Genomic DNA, 23551 nt, shown 5'->3' with positions numbered 1-23551 from the left:
TTCCAAGAAATCGGACACTCATTAATTCAGGGATACAGCTAACACATAACGTAAATTGCTCTACAGGAGCATGCTTCGCTCTTGAAGGGATGCAAAGATAACAATGTACACAGGCATCAACCTGAATGCGAACATCAGCTATAAACGGAACGAAGGGAAATGCATAAGCAAAGATAAGGTATAAGCAATCGACTTCCACAAGGTCATCATAGGCGCAATGCAAATGCAATCACAAAAAGGGGGTATTAACATGAATCATGCATCTCAAGGGTTCCTCCGAAACCAGATAGACAAATGCTGACACAAACCACCCGATGCAAGTTCAATAGAAGGGAAAAAGCGTAAAAACAAAAGTTATTATTACAGAGCATTCATCAAAGACATGCAAAGAAATCATTTCCTCTGTCAGCTGGTCAGCATCCCGTTCGACTCTTTCGTTGCCTGGCCTAACTCACTAGGCTTGTCGCGGCCGCCGCAGTAGCGAGGTCAGGTCTTCCACTGATACTCCGTGCGGAGACACGAGGAAGTGCAGAGCCCTGAGCAGTAGTGTTGTTGGACACTCGCTTGGCGGGACTGGACGGTGGACCGTTAATGGTCGAGTGGCGTTTCCCGCTGCTGCCTTTGACAGGGGAGGTGCCAGAAACATCACGAGAGCGCGTGTAGGTCCCGGTCTTCAGTGTGCCTGGGGGATCAGGGAGCGGGCGACTTGAGGACGTCGCCCCTCGCTTGGAGGGCGAGTTTGATGCATAAATACGAGGTCGAGGAGGGGCTTTGACTCCAGTGATGAACTCGTGCTTCAGTGCATCGTGAGGCGAAAGCCGGCGAGCTGGGTCCCAGCGGAGACAGCGAGTGATAAAGTCAAGGAAGGCCTCATCGTCACACTTCAGTGCCTGCCGAAGTTCCTTAGAGCTTGGACGACGCCGGCGTCCCTTGGAGGACACAGTAAGACGTGGTTTGCCCAGAGAGTCAAAGAACAGTTTTTTGCGGGAGCTCTTCTCGATCAAATGCTTCTCAGGAGGACCAAAGACTTCCATGATACAGGCGAGCTGCTCTTGCTCATTCTCTCCTGGGAAAATGGGATAGCCGGTGAACAGCTCAGCCAAGATACAACCCAAACTCCACATATCAATGGGCATGCCGTAAGACATTCCAAGGATAACCTCTGGGGAACGGTAGAAACGACTCTGAATATAGGTATAGACCTTTTCATTCTCGAAGCAACTTGAACCAAAGTCGATGACACGGATCTCTGAGTTCATTGGGTGGACGAGAAGGACATTCTCGGGCTTCAAATCACAATGGATCACCTTCTTTGCGTGCAACAGAACGAGACTGCTCAGCATTTGCTTGGTAAAAACACGGATTAATTTCAACGAGAAGCCTCGGAATTCATGTGCTTTGATGAACTCGTAAAGGTTCATGCCAAGGAGTTCTGTGGAAATGCAGAGATGGCCACGGAAGTAGAAGCTTTGAGTAAAGTTGACCACACTGTGCTTCCCGTTGGGATCCCACTCTTTCAGTTTTTGAAGGAGGTTGACCTCAATGAGAGCTTGTTGATGGAACCGCTTCTTGTTACGAATGATCTTAATCGCAACAAGGGCGCCGGTCTTGTGATCGACACATCGCACGACTTGTCCAAAGCTGCCCTTACCCAAGACATCCACAACCTCGTAACGGTAAGCCAAATGGTCGCCCATTACGATGTTGTAGTCGCCACGGTCATCATCATATCCAAAGTTTGCTGCGCCAGAGTGCAGGTCACCAACATGCTTCTTGGCGGTTTGAGTACCACAGAAGAAGATATCACGATAATCAATGATCTCGCCTCGCTCAAAGATGTTGAGATTGGCCATTTTCAGAGCCTGGGCAGGACTGACACGATCCTTTGGACCAGCCTTACGGCGCAAGTCATCTAGCACTCGTGCTGCTTTTTCAAAGTCCTTGCGTTTAGATCCAAGTCGCTTCATTTCCTCATCAGCAATCACCACATCAGGATCAATATTGGTGTCAGTGGACCGAGGAGCAGCTGCAGCACTGGATCGGGCGTTGCTGATCATTTTATGTACCGGAGAGATATAAGTGCTTGTTGCACGCTTTTGAGGACGATCGCTATCCCCAGACTCGTTTGAAGGACTCGGTTCCAGGTGAAGGCTCTTCTCACTGCTGACACTGGGTTTCCGGGCAGCCGGGTTTGTCGCACTGGAAACGGACGATTGTCGCCGAGGATTGAGATAGGATGGCTTGAGACTGGGGCTTGTCGAGCTAGCTGAAGACAGGTTGTTCCATGTCGCAGAAGCCGGGAGCTTGGGTGGTGGCATGTGGTTGAACTTGGCTGGGTCAGAATCGGGTTCGGTCGTTTTCTGCGTTCTCGAGTTGCTGCGAATACGGGCAACCTTGAGGCGATCCCGAAGCGAAGAGCTCGATGCAGTCACACTTTCAGGCTCAGAAGGTGTTGATATCTGACTGAGTCGTTCTGGCGCCGGGGTGAACATGGCACTCTGAGTTTGGGGCCGGGGTCCGTTCAATTTATGTGTTTGCACCCGACTCGAGTAATCACCACTAGCCTGGTGGCGGAGATGATTGAGGTCGGCACCGCTCTTGGGCAACGTGTACGAGGCATAGGGAGAGATGTTACGCGTTGAACTTGGCGTTTCGAAAGATTCAAACGCGCTGGTACTACTCGACGCCCGCAAAGCAGCTGTTGATGAGCTGACAGCAAAGTGAGAGGTGCTGCTTCGAGCTTGGGTGAGAGGCACATGCTCATCTTCGTCGCGATAACTCCAGAAATTTGCTTTGGATGCTGTCATCGGAGTACTAGGCGTCTTCGACATGACCTGGTTGGAGGGGGTGTGGGCTTTTCGGTCATCGTTGTCCCTGTCCTTCAGTGCATCAATCTTGGCTGCCATAGGCGTGCCCAAAGGCAGCAAATTCAAAGGAGGGAGTTTCAAAGGCTGTAGGCCCTTCCTTCCACCCAGAACAGTAGAGGTCCTTGACCGCGAGTCGGGCGTTTTTGTAGCATTGTCAGTCGAATTATCAGGTTGCTCAACTTCCGCGGTCTTTGGTGCAAGCTGCGCATCAGAGTCTGAATCCCGTGAAATATTCAACTGGCCAATATCTGTCGTAATACTTGATTTTCTAGGGGCCGGGAACACAGGCGCATCCAATTCGCCCTTTGGTGATTCGTAGGCCTTTGGAATAGCTGGCACAGGTGGTACTTCTTCTCCATTGGAGCTTGATTGCTCGGTACGCGGTTTCGGCGTAGGAAGTCGCGAGGACGAAAAGTTCTGCGAGAGACGGTTCTGGAGAGAGCTACCCGAATTCCGCGCCGAGTTATAACTAGTGCTCGAAGAGACAGATAACCCTGAACTGTAAGACTTGCGATTTGGGTCGGGCGTAGTTCGATTTGAAGAGGGCGTGACACTTTTTCTCGGGATTTGAGAGGGTGATTGGGTTGAAGATAAAGGACGGACGGGGAGTGGTTCCGTCTGGGTAGGTGGTGTATGTGGTATGGGAGGAGCAGGGGGTGCCATTGACATTCGCTTCATCCGTCGTGCATCAGTAGGGCTAATGGTACGAGCGCCGAGTCCCGTTGCATGGGGCGGCATAACAGAAGCACGCTTAGAGGACGAAGAAGGTGTCGTAGCCGCGGCACCGGCAGGGTTCTTGATCGGGGTCCTCACAGCATTTGTGGAGGATGATCGCGTGTGGTCAACAGCTCCGGAGGCAGTTAAAAACGGTCCAGGGGGTTCCCGCGGGCTGGGCTGGAATGACTTTGCCTTTAAGTTTCGAACGGAGGATGGGACCTTGGTTTCATCGCGATTGGTTTCTGGAAGTCGAGGACGTAGGAAGTTCGAATCCGTTCGCGTAGTAGTGTCAGTGCTGATCTTGCGGGCACTTAGACTGGCGCGTCTTGCGGATGCATTTGTAGGAGCAAATGCGCCCGAGCTGATCGACTTGCGTGAACCCCGCGAAGCAGTGTTGGTCCCGCCAGTCGGTTGGGCTAAACTCTGGCGGCGAGAGCGACTGTTGGCAGTGGATGCTGTCAATCCTGTGTTGGAAGGGGCCTGGCCATTCGGACGCTGTACTTCACTCTTCCGGCGAGCAGAAGCATTTCGTGTGCGATCCGATACGTTGCTGTAAGTGTGATCTGCCCAGGGATTTACTCCAAGACCAGTCGCGTGATTCTCTGCACCGCCGTGCCCAGGCATAGGAAAGTGATTCAGGCTGGGTTCGCCCATGATGCTATTGTGAAAGTCGTCGAAGTTGACAGGCGCTAGGAAATCCATATTGTCTGGGGGTGTTTGGTTGGCGTCCAATTTCGCGAGGTTTCCAACACTGGTAGATCGAAGGTTTAAACCTTTATTCGAGTCGTTTGTAGAGTCAATTGACGATGTTCCAGAATGAGCGTATGAACCGGTTGGTTTGCTGTTTGGTGGTGGTCATTAGCCAGAAGATCACCACAAACGGATGCCCTGTTTATGAGGACAGAACGTGGAGGAAACATACCTCCATCGTGAAGCCTCCTGCGGTCGCGGACCTTGTGGGACTTTTTGGTCTCGAATTGAAAGTCTTCTCCTACCCATCCCACCTGCGCGCGGACCAGCAACCCCTTTTGAGTATTGGGCGTCAAAATCGGTGGATGAATTTGAGGGGAAATTGGTTGAAGCCGACTTTTGCAAGCGTCGGCGGGCCGGAGCCTCTGCTGTTTAAAAAGGTCAGCGTCAAGTTGCACCTCATGGGACATCGAAACATACCTCCAGACCCTGAATCATCATTCCTTGAGGCATTGGAGGCTCGGGACTGCTCTGCCCGCGCTTGACCCCTCCCCGGTGTTTGCGGTTTTGCCGACATTGTTCGTAAATCCATGTGTTCTCCGGTGTGAAAGGAGGATCGTCAACTCGTTGAAGAAAAAAAAAGAACTGGACCGTGCCAGGGAGTCGCAATTGCATTCAGGAGAAGTGCGAGGTCTCAAGAAACAGAATAGGGGAGAAATTTGAGCACCGTCGCGCGACCCGGACAACAGTTACCGGTCCATCGCGAGTAGATTAGAGAAAAGGCAGTCCCAGGTCAAGTTCTCTTTGATCCGAACCTGGCACGAAATAATTTTGGAGCTTCGAGGGTTGCTGGGGCAAGTCCAAGGCGGTGGAAAAAGAGACAATTGGGGGGGTTAAGAACAAAACAAAGCCCGTCTCAGAGATGATTTTTATACACAGTAGACAGTACAGAGTAAAAAAGGAAAGATCAAAGATCAAAGATCAAAAGACCAAGACCCAAGATCAGAATTAAAGGAAAGAAGCGAAACCTCAAAAAAAGAAGCATCAACGTCCCCTGATGCAAACAGTGCTTATGTCAGCCTCCCCCAGATCGGCACCTTCACATGGACAATAAACCCGTGGACGAATAGCCGGATCTTCGCGTCTTCTCTTCCTTCATCCCTCCCTTTGATATGCCTATGAAGCTCAACTTCTATGGATGAATTCATGCCCCCGACTCCCCGGGATGAGCCACGGGCATCTCTTTCTAAATCGAAGAGTGATAGGCCGGGCTCGCCAGACAGCACGCACTCGAGGTCGTCCTCGCTATCCAAAAACTCGCTTCAAGATCGTTTGTTCACAAAGTATGTAATAAAAGCCTCTATATCTCTTTTTTTGCTATATCTCGGAACGTGTAGAAACACCTACTGACGATCCTAGGCTCCTCCAACAAGTCATCCCCAAAGACGATGATGAGGATAAAACCGACTCAGGAGACAAGGCCTATGCGTCGTCCCCTAAGAAACCGGCCTTTAGTTTACCGGTGATGGCAAACAATTTCCGTCGTTTCAATGCCAGGTGGGACTGAAACATGCTGTTGGGTATCCACCGAGACTAAAGCTACTATAGAATCGGCGTGGTGTTTCTATTCCAGAGCCAGGTTGAGCGGGTGCTAACATGGGAAACACCAACTCATACCATCTCGCTTCTTTTTGTCTATTCTTTTATCTGCTTGGATCCCCGCCTACTATTGATCCTTCCCTTGGTGGTTCTCTTGCTGTTCATCATGGTACCGGCCTTTGTGACTCGTCACCCACCACCCCCAAATACGTCCACTTCCAGTACTACGCCGTACTACTCTTATGATGGACCAGCGTTGGCACCGGCAAGGACTATCAAGCCAGCACCAGAGACCTCCAAGGACTTTCTACGGAACATGCGTGATCTTCAGAACGTCATGGCTGACTTCTCAGACGTCCACGACGCAACCGTGTCTGTAGTTGCACCGCTGACGAATTTCTCAAATGAGAAGCTCTCGTCGGCTCTTTTCTTGGGCTGCACGGTGGCTACTGTGGTATTGTTCATCAGCGCGCATCTCTTGCCCGTGAAGCTTGTCCTACTAGTCGGTGGAAATGCGGCGATTCTATCGATTCACCCAACTGTCCAGCAATTTTTTGGGGACCTGATGCAAGACATGGCTGGCGAGTCCTTAGACACGGACTCAGCTGCGGGCGATGAGAAAACCTCAGATGGGTTTCCATCGATGCCCGCAAATCCATCTGCAGCAATGTCTTCACTGGAAAAGCTCGCAGATATTTCGCTGGATACAGACCCGGAAGAGCGCGAGGTAGAAATCTTTGAAGTGCAACACCGGGCTGCAGGAACGTCAGAGTCTGGGTGGGAGAGTTTCCTGTTTAGTCACGCGCCATATGACCCGCTCTCGCCTTCTCGCATTGCCGGGGATCGTCCTCGTGGATGCAGATTCTTTGAGGATGTTCGGGCCCCATCTGGTTGGAACTGGAAGAGCAAGAAGTGGGAACTCGACCTGGACTGTCGTGAATGGGTTGTGGAGCGTATGATCACCGGAGTTGGTTTCGAAGTGCCTGGTGTGACCGCCGAAGGAAATGCTATTGTCGATGAAGTTGGTGGTTGGGTTTGGGACTTGCCCCCTGCCCGTTCACAGGATACAGATGATGAGCTCCCGTTGGCCTACGGGGATCTACCAACGGATTCTCCTATGCCCAAAGAGAGAAAGAAGTCTTGCAAGGATAAGGAAAAGAACAAATCCTCTGGCCGGGACTGGGAAGAAGGAACCCCTGCATCCTTCGGTGTTGGAGAATGGAGACGACGCCGATGGGTACGAGTAGTGCAGCGAATCAGCCTTCCGCCGGCGGGAGTTCTCACCTACTCGACGCTGTCATCGCTGAACCGTAATTAATCAGAACTACGAGATAGTGAAATCACTCAGAAGTGGCAGCTCAGCCTGCCGTCCATTACTGAACAAATATATATACTGCTTGGGACATTCACATCCACATACATCCATGTAGATAGGCACTTTTGACAAAAGAACCCCGAAGAAACAAGAACATAACGCCAGACTCGCCCAACCCGGATGCACAGAATAAAAAATATAGAGACACAAGCCCGATCAAGCCTGAGTCTTCTTCCACTTGTTAATCCTCCTCCGCAAATCACCCTCACTCTGCTGCATGGGGTTAAGCTTGCGGTCCCGAGCCATAGCAGTAAAGTTATCGCCGTGCTTCTCGGTCAAGCGCAGAACCCACTCCTCCTCACGCTTGCTCTGGTGCCGAGGCTTCTTAGCCCGAACAGTCTTGTCCTCCTGATTAGCCTGGCGCTCGAGTTGCTTTACAACAATCGAGTCCTTGAGGGGGTTGCTCTCGATCTCGCCGTCGGAGATGTCGTTCAGAGGGTCGTTGAGGGGGTTCTTGCGGGAGTGCTGGCGGCCTGCAACCTGGATGCTGTCGGCGTCGTCGTGGATGACACGCAGAATGTTGCCAGTTTCGGGGTCACGCTCGACTCTTGTCTCACCGAGCTGAATCTTGCCCGTGGCCTCCTTGGCACTGCCTCTGATGTGAAGCGAGTTCTGGATCTCGGGGAATTCTTCTTCTTTGCCGGGAAGACGTTCGCGACCACCAGACGGGGCGTTCAGCTTGTGCATCAAACCAAGGCGCTGGTAGTTTTGGGTCAAGGTTAGGTTGCGATCCCTTTAGTATGTGTTATTAGTTTCGACTCGCGGTAGATATAACAGGAACAACTGCATGCATACCAGTTGTCGGCGATGATCTGGTTTCCCAGGACATTGATCTTCTTGTGGCCGCTCTTAAGGCGGTTATCCTTCGCGCGGGCCTTGGAGCGCCCAGAGCGGGCCTTCTTCTTTTGCAAAACCTTTCCCATTGTGAATGTTGAGAGTGTAATATGGTGAGTTCTCTCTGTTGTCGATAATAAAATCAAGCGTTATCGAAACTTTTTTTCTGAGTTTGCAAGTCTTGGCATGTTTGCTCAGGGTCCCGCGATAAGTGGTCCGACCACTGATAAAGCAGATCTGTTGTACTCCGATGTTTTGTCCCCCTGTCACTCTCCACAGATTTACTGCAATGGCTTCTCGGTTCTTTCCCTCGCGCCGAACGGGCTTTGCTATTGCTGCAGGATGTCTGTTGTTTTCGGCCTTAGCTGCAGCTAATGCTGGACCCGGAGATCTCTCCGTGAGCCAGATTGAAGACCAATTGCAGGTATGATACTGTTCTTTGTGCAACAGCTTGCAGCCGATACAGAAATTGACCTCCTACAGAGCTGCCCGCTAGTTGAATCTCTTAATGAGCATAAGCGTGCCATCCGCCCGGAAACTGCTAGCCTGACTTCGAAGATCTTCGCTGTTCTCTTCCCCAGCAGTCCCGCTATCAACGCGCTTCTGGCAACCTTGTATATTTCTGGTCCTCCTAGTAAGTCTCTCAGTGGCCAAGCGATGCGTCAAGCTCATAATACGACAAGTTAACTGATTTTGCAATAGACTTCCTCCTCGCACTATGTCCACCAAACATCGACCCCTCCTCTTTGTCCGTCATGGTAGCCTTCGCCGTCGGCGGCCTGCTGGGTGACACCCTTTTCCATCTCCTGCCAGAGATCTTCGTCGGTGAAGACTCCCCCGACCATGTCAGCTTTGTCATGGTCGAGCCGAACAAGAACCTCCTGCTCGGCCTCGGCATTATGGTCGGCTTCTTCACCTTTGTAGCAATGGACAAGATTCTGCGCATCGCGACAGGTGGCGAGGGTCACGACCATGTTCACGGCCATACACACGCCGAGAAATCTACCGCAACTACCACCAGTGCCGATTCCAAGAACAAGTCCAATGGTGAGCTAAAGCAGCGCAAATCGGTCGCCAAGGAATCGTCTTCTTCGTCTGATGCCACCCCAGAGAAGGAGATAAACCCTAGCGTCAAGCTCGGTGGCTACTTGAACCTCATTGCTGATTTCACACACAACATCACTGACGGTCTTGCACTCTCCTCTTCCTTCTATGCCTCACCAACTATTGGTGCGACCACCACCGTTGCCGTGTTCTTCCACGAAATCCCCCACGAAGTCGGTGACTTTGCTCTGCTTATCCAGTCTGGTTTCTCCAAGCGCAAGGCTATGGGCGCCCAATTTGTTACTGCTATTGGTGCGTTCTTGGGTACCCTTATTGGAATTGCTGTGCAGGAGTTCGGTGGTAACGGAACCATCTTAACTGATGGCCCTGCTGTTGGTCTTATGGGAACTAGCCTTACCTGGGGTGATATGCTTCTACCATTCACTGCTGGTACATTCCTGTATGTCGGCACTGTGGCTGTCATTCCTGAGCTGCTAGAGACCGGCAAGGACAAGGGTGTTGAGGTGCGGAAGACTATTACCCAGTTTTTGGCTGTTGCCCTGGGTGCAGGTATCATGCTTGCGTAAGTTTCTTGTCCTGCAATTCCTCTATTGGATGCTTGCTAACGATTTCTCTAGCATTTCTTGGGATTAAACGCCTGACTAAAATGAGTGATATTGATCTGCTGGTATAGCCCGGCATATTGCGTATTGATCAAATGATTATATAGACACCTCGAAATAGCAATAAGCGGGCAAAGTTGGATTGAAAAATGAATCAGAATTTAGCGTTTTCCATTAGTAAATGTTTCCATTGAGGCAGAACCCTACTACATCAAAGTCTTCCCACTACACTCGATCCAAGAACAAAGCTGACTGTAAGCTTCATGTTATATTTGAAAGAAGATTCTACAATTGTCGATCTCTACAAGTTATTGCAAAGAAATAATATCAGGTTAAAGTGGTAACCCATCGGTGCCCATCACTGTTAAACTCCTGCAGAGTCTGGCGTTGCACTTTGGTGAAAGAGACCATAGCGAGAGAAAAGAAGAGTGGCAATGAAAGAGACAGTCCATGGCATAGTCAGTATGGCTTAGCAACTTCAATCCGAGTTCTTTTTCTCAAAGCATCCGATCCTCTAGCCATTCCATTACGTACTATCTTTCTCACATTGCTGCGCGATTTCCTTCATAGCTCTCTCTTTCAAGAGCTGCAAGAAAAATTTGACTCGGTTTGGAAGAAAGTCCCATATTCGTTGAATTTACTGCTGGGGAATCCCCAACCGTTACCAGAGCGTATCTTGCCTGCGACTCGATTTTTCGTGAGCTCATTTTATATAATAATGATAGGAACCGCAACATACATCATCAAAGGAAGTGTTATCGTGGGCGTAAACTTGATAATCGCGAGACCAAGTCTTGATGTAGTCCTCATGGTCTAACCACAATCCATGTCTGTCGCCATATTTGACCGGGTGCCTCCATCGCCGTAGAACCAGTATAGTTTGCCATCTGATAGCTTTATGATTGCCCATTTCCCCATATCTTCATTTCCCCATCCCTGATGATTGACCCAGTATTTCTTGGGCCTGAAGTTAATTTCAATCGAGAAGCACCAATGTAGTAAAGCCCAAGCAAGACCCTGACAAAGCATGGCTACTTCAGCAATCAGAAACCAGGGCTTGGAGCAAGGCGCCCAGAATACCGCGTAGATGGTATATGACTGACGAGTGTACCCAATATCTAGCAGTATCTGAATTGCTTGTGATCAGATAGTCAGTCAATTAGTTCGACACGGTGTCGAGGCCCATGAGTGGCGGTCTCATTGGACGATGCAATACATGTCAGACCGAGAAGATCACAGACTCCAACACTGCAGTTGTCGAAACATACAGATATTCCTCTGCTAGCTGCCCAATTCGGTAAACAATTTGACGTTAGCATGTGTCAAAAGCAATGGCCAAAAAAGCCTTTCCATTAGACCCAAGACCTACAATAGCCGAGAGACGAGCATGTCAAAGACCCGAGGCAAATAATCCACGGCTAGCTTTTCCAGCCCAAGCACCCAATGAACGAGTCAACATAACCGTGGCGTGTTTTGGGCATCAGAACCGGCCAGGATGGGCAGCATACTCCACTCAAGCTCTGACGACCACCAATCCTAGGCAACATCTGCTGGCCAATCTCGGAATTGACTTCTAACTCTAATGCAACAAAGATAAAGGAGCTTCTATACATTCTACCGTGACAGCGGATACGTTGAAAACAAATACCTCCCAAGTCGCCACAATCCACCAATCCACCAGCCACCAATCCCGAGGTACAGTAGGTATGTACATGTACGTCCAGCACACCAAGATAAGCAGCCCTGCCAGCATACAGTATATACCCGACAGTCTGGACATATCATACTCGCAAGCTCTCCTACATTCCGTATCCAGTACATGTACATATACTGTACAGTAGTAGCCGACCCACGGCATTCCACCACCATCCTTACCACAACCACTACCCCGCCCACCTGCATGATGCATCAGTCTCACCTTATCTCATCTTCTATCCCCTCAGCCCGAAACACCCTGCAGCAAGCCGCCGCTAAAGACGCCTTATTCGACGAGTGCATGGAGCCACATGCGAGGAGCGAGGCACCCCGCTTTGTTCAGCTCTTGAATGTTGGTTGCGACATGAGGAATGCGCTGAGGGTGACAAGTGTACAGCTGGGACAGCGGATGGGTGAACGGTACAGCTTGCATTATGGGTCTGTTGAGGTGGGTGAAGTTCAAACACGTTGCTTACTCTATACAGCAGGTGGGATTTGGATACGAGGTTAGGAATGAGATTTGATTGTGGGTCTTGTGGGTTGATAGTTGACAGTGCTGTAGCGCTGAATGAATTTGAAATCATATCTACTAGTCGGAGCTGCATGATTTGTTGGCTGTGGGTTTGTCTTAGCACGTATTGCTCTGTTGCAGTTGGGCGAGATGCACACTCAAAATAGGGACATGGCCTCACTCTAATCGGTAATAACTTGAATAAAGCCAACACGGTCTTAGCTGGGTCAAATGTTGCTTGGAATTAGAATTCCGGAGTATATGGCTCGTAGAATTTGCCGTCTCCGATGTAGTACAGGGAATAAGGCCGAGAGACTGCAGAGACCGGATGACAGTATGCAGGGGCAAAGCCGAAACCTACAATATACGTCGAGAGACTATTCTTCCAATAATAGGAGAATCGGTGGATCAAGACACAGTCTGACTGATTTGACTGGTTTGGCTGATTTGGCTGATTTGGCTGATTTGGGATAATTTCCAACCGACCTAACGGTGTGTTCTCAGTGGGTGATAGGGGGATATGCAGCTGTGTCTCCGATGATGAAACCACCAGCCCATTCTGCAGCTAACCCGTTTCAGTCGACATAGATTACTATGTGCTTTTGTTATTTTTCTTGCTGTTTGCTACTGGAATCAGCCCGTGACTGTAGCGGGGTCAGCGTGCCGTTCAGCTGTTACTCTCCGGCTCATCCGACATGCACACACTTGCCTTACTGTACTATGTTTTTCTAGGCAGTTCTATGTCCAAATCTAAAGATATCATATTCTGCAGCCTACCAGATGTGGCACCGGTCCAGGGGGTAGTGAGTGGTGGATGGGAGCTTGGACGGTGAATCCAAGACATGTACGCACCCCGGAGCAGAATGAGGGTGTATAGAGCCCGTCCAAAAGCGAGATTTACCCCTTGTCGATAGCCAGTCAGCATCAACGGTTCCCTCCACGCGTGGTGATAGGTGTCGGGTGACGCGACGGCCCTTGCAGCACAGATAGGTGAGGTTTCTCCTTCAGATTGGCTTTACAAAGATGCAGCCTGGGTGACCTACTCGGAGACTCAAAAGACGCGTGCAAATTAGAAATGACCAGGTGCCTCGCATGACACCCCCGGTCGATCAACCGCGACGGAGGGTCTATCCCTCTCGGATCGTAGATGATCTTGTTCACAGAAGAACTTGAGACTGTGCCTTGGAAGAGTCTGGTCACCGGGTTATTGCGCGTGGGGAAGGGTTTCACAGGTGCCTAGACTCTTTAAAGAGCGAGGAAGTCCTCGGGAAAGCGAAAAAAATTTCCACATTTTGTCCCAGTCCAAGTTCTGATGCCCCACTGCAACGGCACATTCGTCATTGCGCGAGAATTTGAAGTATACAACATTTGGCCTTTTACGGTATGTGAGGGGGTTGATTTTGAGATATAATGCAGTTGGAGGGATATACTCTGTATATCTGTGATTCTGCAGTCCTATCTCTCTATCTATGTTATGAATCTAACAGTATATTGTAGACGCGGCAGTGCCATAGTGGGACTCCCCGCAAGTGTCCTGCGGGTGCTTAATGCACACTAACGGGTCACAGATGAGAAAACACTCTGAATCCCCTTTTTCCTTTTCCTTTTCTTCTTCGTCTCACTCTTCTTCCTCTCTCTATCCGTCATCTCGCAGTTCTCTATCCCGTAAGTCAATGATCCATGTCACATCCCATTCTTTCCCGCATTCGTGATCTACAAGACGGGTGTCTTTTCCTCTCACACACTATTGGTCTACCCCTGTGTACATTCCCCTTCGTGACATAATTTGTCGGCTATCGCGAGTCTCTCATACCTGAGACACGTGTGGCATTCCTATTCCCATGCTGATCCGGTTACAGACCAATCATCGGACTCCGACCGGCCCCCAACATTCCGACCAAGAGAGCATCTTGAGAGTCTGATCGTAAAGCACGGTTACCCCACACCCGTGTCGCTCTCATCCCTAAGGGATTTGACGGCTACTTCATCTACTTATACTCCCCCTTCACCCCGCCGTCCACACCACCCGAACTCCATTCCGATCGACGCCTTGGAGTCACTTTCGCTGTCATCAGCCACAAGACCCATTCCCATTCCAAGACGACCCAGTTCAACTTACGAAGAAGACTTGCCTGTCACACCGCTGACTGGCCGTTTTGATCACGACGACTACTTTGACGATTGGGAACGCGCGTCTCAATCCGCAAGAACCCGGCATATCCCTTCGCCGATCCGGTCCAACCGTACCGGCCGTTATTCATCCAGACAGCAACCACCAAGGACAAGGATGCGGTCTGATAATTCACCCTTCTATTCCCCGGTTGCTTCCCCAGTCATGTCGCCGCGACGCTCAACGTCGCCTCAACCCCCTCTTTCTCGAACTCAGAACACAGCCAAGCCAAAGCCCATGCAAGGCTTCCATCTCGGCAACTTGCCGCGATTCCATCCTGCTGTTTACCAGCCCAATGCCACTTCTTCTGCCGTGGGCCCTCCCTCTCCGCGGCAATCCCGGCAGCCCACTTACCGTACTTCCGCCAGCTCACGAGGTGATATGATGTGGCAGTACCGCGATTTTATGGAGAATACCCTTCAAGGTCCCTCCGCGCCCCGCCTGGATCCGCTGGTCAGTCCTGGCCCCGTCACTCCACTGGCATTGGAGGCCGGTGACTACCTCACCAGTGGCTCGGTGAACAACACATCCGAGCGAACCCCGCGAGATGTCTCGAAGAACTCTGGACCTCCAGCTGAGCTTGTGGAGAAATTGATTGCATACGAAGAGAAGGCTCGTAAGGCTCGCAAGGCTGCCAAGGGCCGTTGAGTCGGTGGACTCATCTCTCACCGCTCCTGCATCAAAATGGTGTTATGTTTTCTATTTTCTATTTTTGTTTCGTTTCAATGGGATTCATGCATAAGACCCATATTTCCTGTTTCTGCTTTTCGGTGTTTGGGCATCAAAATGAGCTTCGAAACTCATACAAGACTGCCGATCCAGTATACGTGGGATTGATTTTCTTATTGATTTATGCGCGATCATTGTTTAAACGGTCAACGTCTGCGTTAGCTGTTGATCTTGCATCACGATATCATGTATCTACAAATTTTATACCCCGCTCCAGTCCTGCTTTGGGCTAGCTTCTCTCGATTGAATGATTAATTCATCATTATACCCAGTGGTGAGGCTGACCTCACTAGTACAGGTAATCTGCGCCTAACACATACCCCGTAATGCATTTCTGAGGTCACCAAATGATATTTGGAGAGCCAAACACCAAGATCAACCAGCTAGCCCCGGATATACTGATAAAATTCTACCAAAATAGGGCTAAGACGTCGTCAAAGCATCACGTTAGAGCCTGAGGCACCAACCCGGAGCTGCACCAACCCTCCCCGAGCGAGAGGAATCTGCGGGGCCCAAAAGAATCATAAAACAACGGACCTCCTCCCCTTTCACTCTCAAATCCCCCTCAATTACTCCATACCAACCTTATATCCATCCTCCACACCCCAGAAAAACACCCATCAACCCCAAAGACAGCCACCCCCGTCACCAACCCCCGGACTCACTATCCTTATCGGCATCCGTCGCCACCTTGAATCGCCGTGCGCACGAGCACCATTCCAAGGCCTACCACCCGGACGCATTGGCGCATCTGAGACTCGAGATCGTGGAGCTAGCGCTTTCAACATGACATCGGCGCCGGCGCCTTTGCCCGTTTCAGCGCCGTCTAATATGGCGGATACCGCGCCTGTTAATGCACAGACTCCAAAGTCGAATTACAAGGGGTTTGTTGCGGGCATATTTTCCGGTATTGCAAAGCTGAGTGGTGAGTTTCCCTTCTTCTTGCCTCTCCATTTTGATTGCGCTTTGGACTTGGGCTGATCGGTGTGCTTGTTTGCTTTTTAGTTGGTCATCCGTACGTACTTCTACTTCGCGCGTCATTTCCCCCGGATTTCTTTCCTTGTCCTGGCGAGGATATGACTGTGATTTGGATAGTTGATTAACGTTTACTTCTACGCGCGCAGATTCGACACCGTCAAGGTCCGACTACAAACGAGTAAAGATGTCCAGTTCCGGGGTCCGCTGGATTGTACACTGCAGACGGTACGGAAGGAGGGCGTGAAGGGACTATATAAGGGTGCTACGCCGCCGCTGGTCGGATGGATGGTCATGGACTCTGTGTGAGTGGTCCCAGCTCCCCTGGTGGCGTCGCATTCGCATAGTTGCATATTTGCATATTGCATATTGCCCTGGCGAGCAACGTGCAGCGCTATGACTGCGACTATGACTATGACCTGCATGGATGGCAACTAACGCTATGCAAATACAGCATGCTCGGCTCTTTGACCCTGTACCGCCGACTACTTCTTGAAAACGTCTTCTCTAAGCCTCATATTCGCCCTTACCTTCCCTTCTGCGGCTTCCAGCCTGATCTTGCTACGCTGCCGAGTTTAGGTCATGGTATTGCTGGTATTATGGCCGGTACGACGGTCAGCTTCATTGCTGCTCCTGTCGAACATATTAAGGCTAGATTACAAGTTCAGTATGCGGCCGATAAGTCGAAGCGCATGTATAGTGGGCCGATTGACTGTCTTCGCAAGATGGTACGTCGACCGAGAAATCACCTTATCGACAAATCTGTTAACAACTAGGATAGCTTCGCACACATGGCATTAGCGGTGTATACCGTGGTCTCTGGGCAACAGTCTTCTTCCGCAGTTTCTTCTTCTTCTGGTGGGGATCCTACGACGTCCTCACCCGCCACTTCAAACAGAACACCTCCATGTCCGCACCGGCAATCAATTTCTGGGCTGGTGGTATCTCCGCCCAGATCTTCTGGCTCTTTTCTTACCCGTCAGACGTCGTCAAGCAGCGTCTCATGGTCGACCCGATGGGTGGGGCATTGAACGACGGCGAGCGCCGCTTCCGCGGATGGAAGGACGCTGCCAGGGCAGTGTGGCGAGAACGTGGGTTGAAGGGGTACTGGCGGGGCTTTGTGCCGTGCTTCCTCAGGGCGTTCCCGGCGAATGCGATGGCTTTGGTTGCATTCGAGGGTGTAATGCGTACCTTGCCCTAATTTTACCATGACGCGCCATTGGGCGTGACTACGATATTGTACATACATTCAGACTCTCTGTCTGATAGATTTATATAGATACCAGGTATTTTTCTCATAGGTTGTTGGCGTGGAAAAGTTACTTTTCCATACAGGAGTTGCGATAGGTGGGTCTCGATTCTCAGGAATGCCTCCTTGACAGGCCGCATTCGGCGATGCAGGCCGGGGCCCTCATTGAGGCATCCCGCGATAACACGTAAAGAATAGAAAGTCCGATCGAATCCAGATTCGCGATTGGGCCATGCGTTGAGATGAGATAGTGGAGTGACGTGAGATCCCACGTCTCTTTCCGGAACAGCAATGGAATAAAACTTCTCTCCAAGCTGACACCTTTTCTCAATCTCTCCCCCTTAAAGGAATAGAGAACAGACCTACTGTCCTCAGTAGTCTCTCATCTCGGAGGATAGATTGGTACCTGTATGCCTGAGGCAACCGGGGTGATCTCCAACGGTTTCACGAACTCACCAAACAACACCTCGAAGACACTCGCCAAAACCGCAAACCACGCAAAACGGCCATGGCCGTCGCACGCTCGATGCGCCGCACGAGCCCAATCAGCCTCCTGATAGCCGCCCTCCTAGCATTCGGCTTCATCTGCTTCATGCTGAATCCCTCGACACCCTCCGCATCAACATCGTCATCCGCCGCATCCTCACAAGAACGACAAGAAAACGCCGCCGAGCACCCCCTCTCCCCACCCACAAAACCATTTTTCAAATCCCAAGCCGTCCGCAGCGATGGCCACAAAGCCGCGCCTCCAGTCGTGCACTACAACCTCAACAGCTTGACAAGCACGGCGGATTCCGTCGCCAACGGCGAGCGGGTCCTAATCCTCACCCCGCTAGCCCGCTTTTACCAAGGATACTGGGACAACCTGGAGAAATTGAGCTATCCACACGAACTCATCTCATTGGGTTTCATTGCGCCGAAAACGAGCGATGGCAATGCTGCCGTCGCGGCATTGGAGAAGGCCATCGCGAAGACACAGTCCGGTCCCATTGATTCCCGCTTCGCGAGTATCAGTATTCTGCGCCAGGATTTTGAACCGCCACTGAAATCCCAAAACGAAAAAGAGCGGCATAAACTCGGCGCGCAGAAAGAGCGCCGGGAGTCGATGAGTCGCGCACGGAATAGTCTTGTCTTTACGACGCTTGGTCCGGCTACTTCTTGGGTTCTCTGGCTAGACGCGGATATTGTTGAAACGCCTGCGTCTCTGATCCAGGATCTGACAAGCTTCGATCAACCTGTCATCGTGCCGAATTGTTTCCAGCGGTATTATGATTCCTCGAAGCGGAAGTGGGATATTCGGCCGTACGACTTTAATTCATGGGTGGATAGTGAACAGGCGCAGAATCTCGCTGCACAGATGGGTCCTGATGAGATTCTTTTGGAGGGTTACGCTGAGATTCCGACTTATCGCACGTTGATGGCTTACTTGCCTGATTTCAAGAAGCTCAATCCTAAAAAGATGCTTGCGCTTGATGGGGTTGGTGGGACGGCGCTGCTTGTGAAGGCCGATGTTCATCGTGATGGGGCTATGTTCCCTGCTTTTCCTTTCTTCCATCTTGTCGAGACCGAGGGCTTTGCGAAGATGGTAAAGAGGTTGGGGTACGACGTTATTGGGTTGCCGGATTATTTCGTATGTTCTTCCTTTACTTGTTCTTTTCTTCTGATGCTAACATTCTGCTAGGTTTATCATTATAACGAGTAAACTGATGGGGTACTCCCCCGTCCGGTTTTCGTGAAAAGTTTGCTTTACTCTTCTGCATTTATTTCGCGCTGTGCGCTTCGCCGTCTCTCATTTCGTCTCAGCTTTCTTTTCCTCTATCTGAGACGAGAACTCATTAGCAATATCTTGGCGTTTGGGCTCCATGGGGGTTGGTTATCTATCTTATTCCATACATGCTACTTTGGTTTCTCCAAAGTATTCAGACTGCCATTGCATTCTTCTGCGTATTACCAAAGGACATGATTGGGTATTGTCTGGCGAGGGGAGTTACAGTCGAGTTCTATGGGGCGTTGCAGGCTTGTTGATTCTTTTGTATTTTTTGGGTTCTAATGTGGCCTACCGTATTGCCATTTCAAATACATCACTTTATCTGTCCAAGTCAGACCATGGTAGATAAATAGATTCCTTATCCTTCATCGAACACTCCGCCTATACTAGACAGAACATACCAAACAGGCAAATAGGGCTTAGGGCCCCGGATAGCCCGTCTTCCGGGATACCACGTGAGCAGCCATACACTGATGCGTATTGCAGCTCACTCGATAGGCCACAGACATGCAGAGACAAGCCAAAACTTAGTCCACATCCAAGCTAACTATATCAAGTTGTATACCCGGCTATACGACTATACGATGATCTAGATATACAACCTACTCTCACAGCTCCAAACCAGGCAATTCGAGTCCCCCCTAAAGCAATCCATACCTGCGTAATGGCAATACCACTCGGCAACGCCAACTTCCTTGAGTGGTCCGATGTCCTCTGTCCCGCTCGCTCCCCAGGCCAATGTGGCGCCCCAACCGACCGAGTTGACCTCTATGAATAACAACGTGTCCAACACAGACGGAAGGCGGGTAAGATGCCTCCCGTCGCCTAAATTATTTCTCAGGGATGGATATTTAAATCGAAGCCCAGACTCTACCGTAGACCTTCCGACCATACCCTTTTTCTCTCTTTCTGACTTCATTCCCTACAAACCCCAAACCCAACCCAACCCAAAATGACGACCCAAATCCTCGCCGGCAAAACCTGCCTAATCACCGGTGGCGCTGGTGGCCTAGGAAAAGCAATCGCAAGCCAATTTTTAGAAGCAGGCGCCAACGTCGTAGTCTGTGATATCAACGACGAGCGTCTGCAGCAGACTTCCGCAGAATTATCATCCAAGGGTCCGCTCAAGGCTATCAAGACGGATATCACCAACACCGCCGAAGTAGAAGGTCTATTCGAGACTCTCATTGGAGCATTCGGCAAGATCGATGTCCTGGTCAACAACGCCGGCATCATGGATCACTTTGATCCTATCGGTGATTTGGACATGGAGCTATGGGATCGTGTCATTGCGCTTAATTTGACTGCACCGGCTCTACTGAGCAAATTTGCTATTCGCAATATGCTTGAACAGGAGGTTGTTGATGGAAGGATTATAAATATTGTTTCTGTTGCTGGAAAGGCTGGATGGGCTAGTGGTATGTATCCTTCCGTTTCTGAACTCCAATTGAGAGTATTCGGATCCATAGGACCAGCTGCTAATATCGGTAATTGTCCAGGAGCTGCTTATACAGCCAGCAAGCACGGTCTTGTTGGCTTGACTAAAAACACGGCTGCTTTCTACGGTACCAAGGGTATCAAGTGTAATGCGTTGATGATGGGTGGTATGAATACCAACATTGTTGATGCGTTCAAGACTGGAATGCATATGGAGGGGTATCAGAAGATGGCGTCGATTCTGGAGTCCATCCAGACGCCCCATGTAGATGTTGATGAGGTTGCTGGGTTCTGTGTTAATATGACCTATGGCAAGGGTGCTGGGCAGATTAATGGGGCTACTATTGCTATTGATAATGGTTGGACTTCTATTGTTGGATGAGTGAGATGGGATGGGATACATATACATCGGATTTTAGGCCGCGCGACATGGCTTTCCCTTTCCGCTTTAGTGCTCACGCCTTGCCGCTTTTTGCTCACTGAGTAAAACTGAGCACGCCCCTGAGTATTACATAAGCTATCAGAAAATAACGTAATTCACATGTAGACCTCGGCAAGGACCGCAAGGGACCGGACCAGACCGCGGACCGGACCGGACCATGCAGGGCTTGGTCCTTACTATCAGGACCGCTGGGCGGTCCCAACTTTTATAGGACCGCACCACTGCGGTCCGGTCCGGTCTTGCGGTCCTACAAACGGGACAAACATGTAGAACCCCGTGATTTACATAATTTATGAAGAATCTATTGGTATTTTTTAGTATTTTACTGTCATACTTTGTTATATGTAGCCTAAACGTATTCTTTCCAGAAATTTTGAGTACTTTTCTAGAAATTACTTATATACATGATTCATGTTGAAAGGATCAATTGTCCTTTATATCTATTAATTATATACAAAATCCGTATTATATCTCAGTCTCTTTGGAATACGCCCTAACGAACGCCTCTAAATGTCAAAATCAGGTAGAGGGATCTTATCATTATCAATAGCCCTTCTCTTCCCTAGCGCTCGTAGGCTAGGCTACTTAATAGATACTTCTATAGAAGTTTCTATTGTAAGATCTTCCTCGTTATCGCTAATAGGATCAAACTCTTTATCCTCTTACTTAGTATTATCCTGCTCCTTCTTCGAATACTTCTCTTAGGTAGAGAGGAACTTATCCACTAGCGCAAGCTGCTTAGACTATATATCAAATCTAGTTATATATATGAATATTATTAGGTCCTAAATAGTCTATAGTCTTAATAAGCCCCGGCGATAGTGGTATATATCCCGAGCAGAGTTAAAAAGTCTCTCTACCCTAGAGCCGCTAGCTAGAGTTGTAAGGATATCTCGGGTAAGGCTTACTAAGATAGGATACTCTGCCTTATAAGCCTTCTAGAAGACTAGGGGTGTTAATTGGATAGTACCTAGAGAGATATAAAGTTAGCAAAAACAAAGATTTGATATATAATAGGTAGACCTTGACATTTCCCATGGGAGTGGGTCCATGGGACTAAACATCTATGGGAAATTCCTATGGCGGGACTAGATTCCCGTGGGAACTCCCATGGGAGTTATGGGAATTCCTATGGGACTGTAAACAATGCAAACATAAGCTATCTCGTGACTTATATGAATTATGCATTTCTTGGCGGTTCTGAACGGTATTTCATTTACAATAGCTTTTTCTAAACGATAGATGATTTTGGACCAAGTAAAATTTGGATTCTTATATATATACAAAATCTTCATCTTCTCGCCTTGGCCGCTTCTGACCTCGATTTCTTGTTGCCATCCTTGTCTATATATCATTTCCTACCGCGGGTTGGTTCTCCTTATTCTCCTTATTCTCCTTAGTATCTGATATAGACGTAGTGCTCTTTCGTCTCTTTCTAAGGACGCATTCACTTAGTATTTGAATAACTAGTTAGGCTTATATCTCGCTACTTAGCTCTTCCTTATCGTCACTAATCGTAGTCAGGATTTCCTATAGAAGCTCTTCCTCCCTATTCTCCTTATTAGCCTACTTCTCTTCACGAGTATAGCCTCTATCACCTAATCCAATTTCGTCTTATTTTATCTAGAAGTTCGAGATATAGCGAAACATTATTAGATCCTAGATAGTAGAAGCTTAAAGGGAGCCACGCCGATAATGGTATATATCACGGGCGGAGTTAAAAAGGCGCTTAACGCTAGCCCCTATAGTAGGAATTGAGAAAATATCCTATACTAGACTAGTAAGTGTAGGATATTGGTGTTAGTAAGAGCGCCAATAGTTATAGGGGTTAAGATCTTTCTATTGTCCTATATAGAAGGTTAGACTATAAGCTTTGAAGCACCGAAGCGGGTATTTATACCAATATTTAGATAATCACTAAGCTTACTTTTAAAGCCGGATCTCTAGGGCTGATTTTGTAGAGATCGATCCTTGTTAAATAAAGCATCAAAATAACTTGCTAGTTGACTTAAAGTATCTAGTGGCGAGGGTAGCGAGGGTAGTAGAGGAGACTCTTGCTAATATTTAATTAGATACCGCCGTAGAGATTCTTTATACCTCCGACGCTATTTATAGTTATTGTTAGCCTAGTCTTTCTCTAAGAAGAATTCGAGCTTATGTTCTAGGGCAAGAATTGTCCTAATCGCGAAAAGATAGCTATAAACTTGCTCTGTCTTATTATAGTAGATAGATAACTTCTCCTTTCCTATATAAAAGGCGTAGAGCATTGCTTTTTTCTAAGCCACCCTTTTCCGTTGAAGCTAACGAATTGACTTCTTAAAATACTCAAAGAGTATATTGTATACCTTAAAGATATTGTAGATTATAATATCTTTGATTTTTGATAGATTGGTTATCTATTTGTAGAATGGCTATATGATTTAGAGAAGGTAATCGATCTATCGCTATTCTTCTAAATCTAGTTTGAACCGAGGCTAGTTATACTCGATATAGTATTTATCGAAGATCGATGTAAGACGTTTTGCTCGTCTTAATATAAGAAATATTAAGTTCTAGCGAGTTCGAATATCTTGTATTAGAATTAGCTTCGGCTCTTATACTTAAAGGTTAAGAAAAGTATCACGGCGTTAGGGACTAGTATTAATAAAGATAGTAAGGCCACGAATCTATATATAATATATTAGAGAATAATACCACGAATAGGTTTATTAAGATTTACCTTTGAAAGTATATACGAAATCCCTTGCTATTATTAGATAGCGCGGAGTGACTACTCTTAATCTTCTAACTATTAGCGGTCGGTCGTGTCATTTTTTGGGTTAACCT

The 23551-nt window shown here is 48.9% G+C and overlaps 9 protein-coding genes across 9 annotated transcripts; 7 read left to right on the top strand and 2 right to left on the bottom strand.

The window, feature by feature from the left end:
- Positions 1-142: 142 nt before the first annotated feature.
- On the bottom strand, positions 143-4851 carry N7508_005073 (putative protein kinase; the record flags this gene model as incomplete). Its single annotated transcript, XM_058463139.1, has 4 exons — positions 143-402; positions 456-4425; positions 4507-4702; positions 4755-4851. 4 exons carry the CDS (start codon positions 4849-4851, stop codon positions 394-396), a joined length of 4272 nt encoding a protein of 1423 aa, XP_058319617.1. The 3' UTR covers positions 143-393.
- A 617-nt stretch (positions 4852-5468) lies between these two features.
- N7508_005072 (PEX28-32 family peroxisomal membrane protein) lies at positions 5469-7191 on the top strand (the record flags this gene model as incomplete). Its single annotated transcript, XM_058463138.1, has 3 exons — positions 5469-5617; positions 5694-5831; positions 5883-7191. 3 exons carry the CDS (start codon positions 5469-5471, stop codon positions 7189-7191), a joined length of 1596 nt encoding a protein of 531 aa, XP_058319616.1.
- Positions 7192-7404: 213 nt separating this feature from the next.
- N7508_005071 (nucleolar protein 16) lies at positions 7405-8171 on the bottom strand (the record flags this gene model as incomplete). The annotated part of the gene is made up of 2 exons (XM_058463137.1): positions 7405-7981; positions 8044-8171. The coding sequence occupies 2 exons, from the start codon at positions 8169-8171 to the stop codon at positions 7405-7407; spliced, it is 705 nt and encodes a 234-aa protein (XP_058319615.1).
- A 200-nt stretch (positions 8172-8371) lies between these two features.
- N7508_005070 (Zn(2+) transporter YKE4) lies at positions 8372-9780 on the top strand (the record flags this gene model as incomplete). The annotated part of the gene is made up of 4 exons (XM_058463136.1): positions 8372-8506; positions 8566-8716; positions 8785-9709; positions 9765-9780. The coding sequence occupies 4 exons, from the start codon at positions 8372-8374 to the stop codon at positions 9778-9780; spliced, it is 1227 nt and encodes a 408-aa protein (XP_058319614.1).
- A 1872-nt stretch (positions 9781-11652) lies between these two features.
- Positions 11653-11968, top strand: N7508_005069 (uncharacterized protein; the record flags this gene model as incomplete). Its single annotated transcript, XM_058463135.1, has 2 exons — positions 11653-11892; positions 11930-11968. The coding sequence occupies 2 exons, from the start codon at positions 11653-11655 to the stop codon at positions 11966-11968; spliced, it is 279 nt and encodes a 92-aa protein (XP_058319613.1).
- A 1667-nt stretch (positions 11969-13635) lies between these two features.
- On the top strand, positions 13636-14773 carry N7508_005068 (uncharacterized protein; the record flags this gene model as incomplete). Its single annotated transcript, XM_058463134.1, has 2 exons — positions 13636-13717; positions 13815-14773. The coding sequence occupies 2 exons, from the start codon at positions 13636-13638 to the stop codon at positions 14771-14773; spliced, it is 1041 nt and encodes a 346-aa protein (XP_058319612.1).
- Positions 14774-15640: 867 nt separating this feature from the next.
- Positions 15641-17030, top strand: N7508_005067 (uncharacterized protein; the record flags this gene model as incomplete). The annotated part of the gene is made up of 5 exons (XM_058463133.1): positions 15641-15779; positions 15860-15869; positions 15979-16134; positions 16284-16557; positions 16611-17030. 5 exons carry the CDS (start codon positions 15641-15643, stop codon positions 17028-17030), a joined length of 999 nt encoding a protein of 332 aa, XP_058319611.1.
- Positions 17031-17586: 556 nt separating this feature from the next.
- Positions 17587-18780, top strand: N7508_005066 (mannosyltransferase complex subunit MNN9; the record flags this gene model as incomplete). Its single annotated transcript, XM_058463132.1, has 2 exons — positions 17587-18708; positions 18760-18780. The coding sequence occupies 2 exons, from the start codon at positions 17587-17589 to the stop codon at positions 18778-18780; spliced, it is 1143 nt and encodes a 380-aa protein (XP_058319610.1).
- A 1018-nt stretch (positions 18781-19798) lies between these two features.
- N7508_005065 (SDR family NAD(P)-dependent oxidoreductase) lies at positions 19799-20665 on the top strand (the record flags this gene model as incomplete). Its single annotated transcript, XM_058463131.1, has 2 exons — positions 19799-20264; positions 20346-20665. 2 exons carry the CDS (start codon positions 19799-19801, stop codon positions 20663-20665), a joined length of 786 nt encoding a protein of 261 aa, XP_058319609.1.
- Positions 20666-23551: the final 2886 nt, after the last annotated feature.

Source organism: Penicillium antarcticum, assembly GCF_028974205.1.
Source record: "Penicillium antarcticum strain IBT 31339 chromosome Unknown utg000005l_segment0_segment0, whole genome shotgun sequence".
Classification (NCBI taxonomy): Eukaryota; Fungi; Ascomycota; class Eurotiomycetes; order Eurotiales; family Aspergillaceae; genus Penicillium; species Penicillium antarcticum.
Note: the sequence above shows the minus strand (reverse complement) of the source record. Positions and strands in the feature narration are given on the sequence as shown.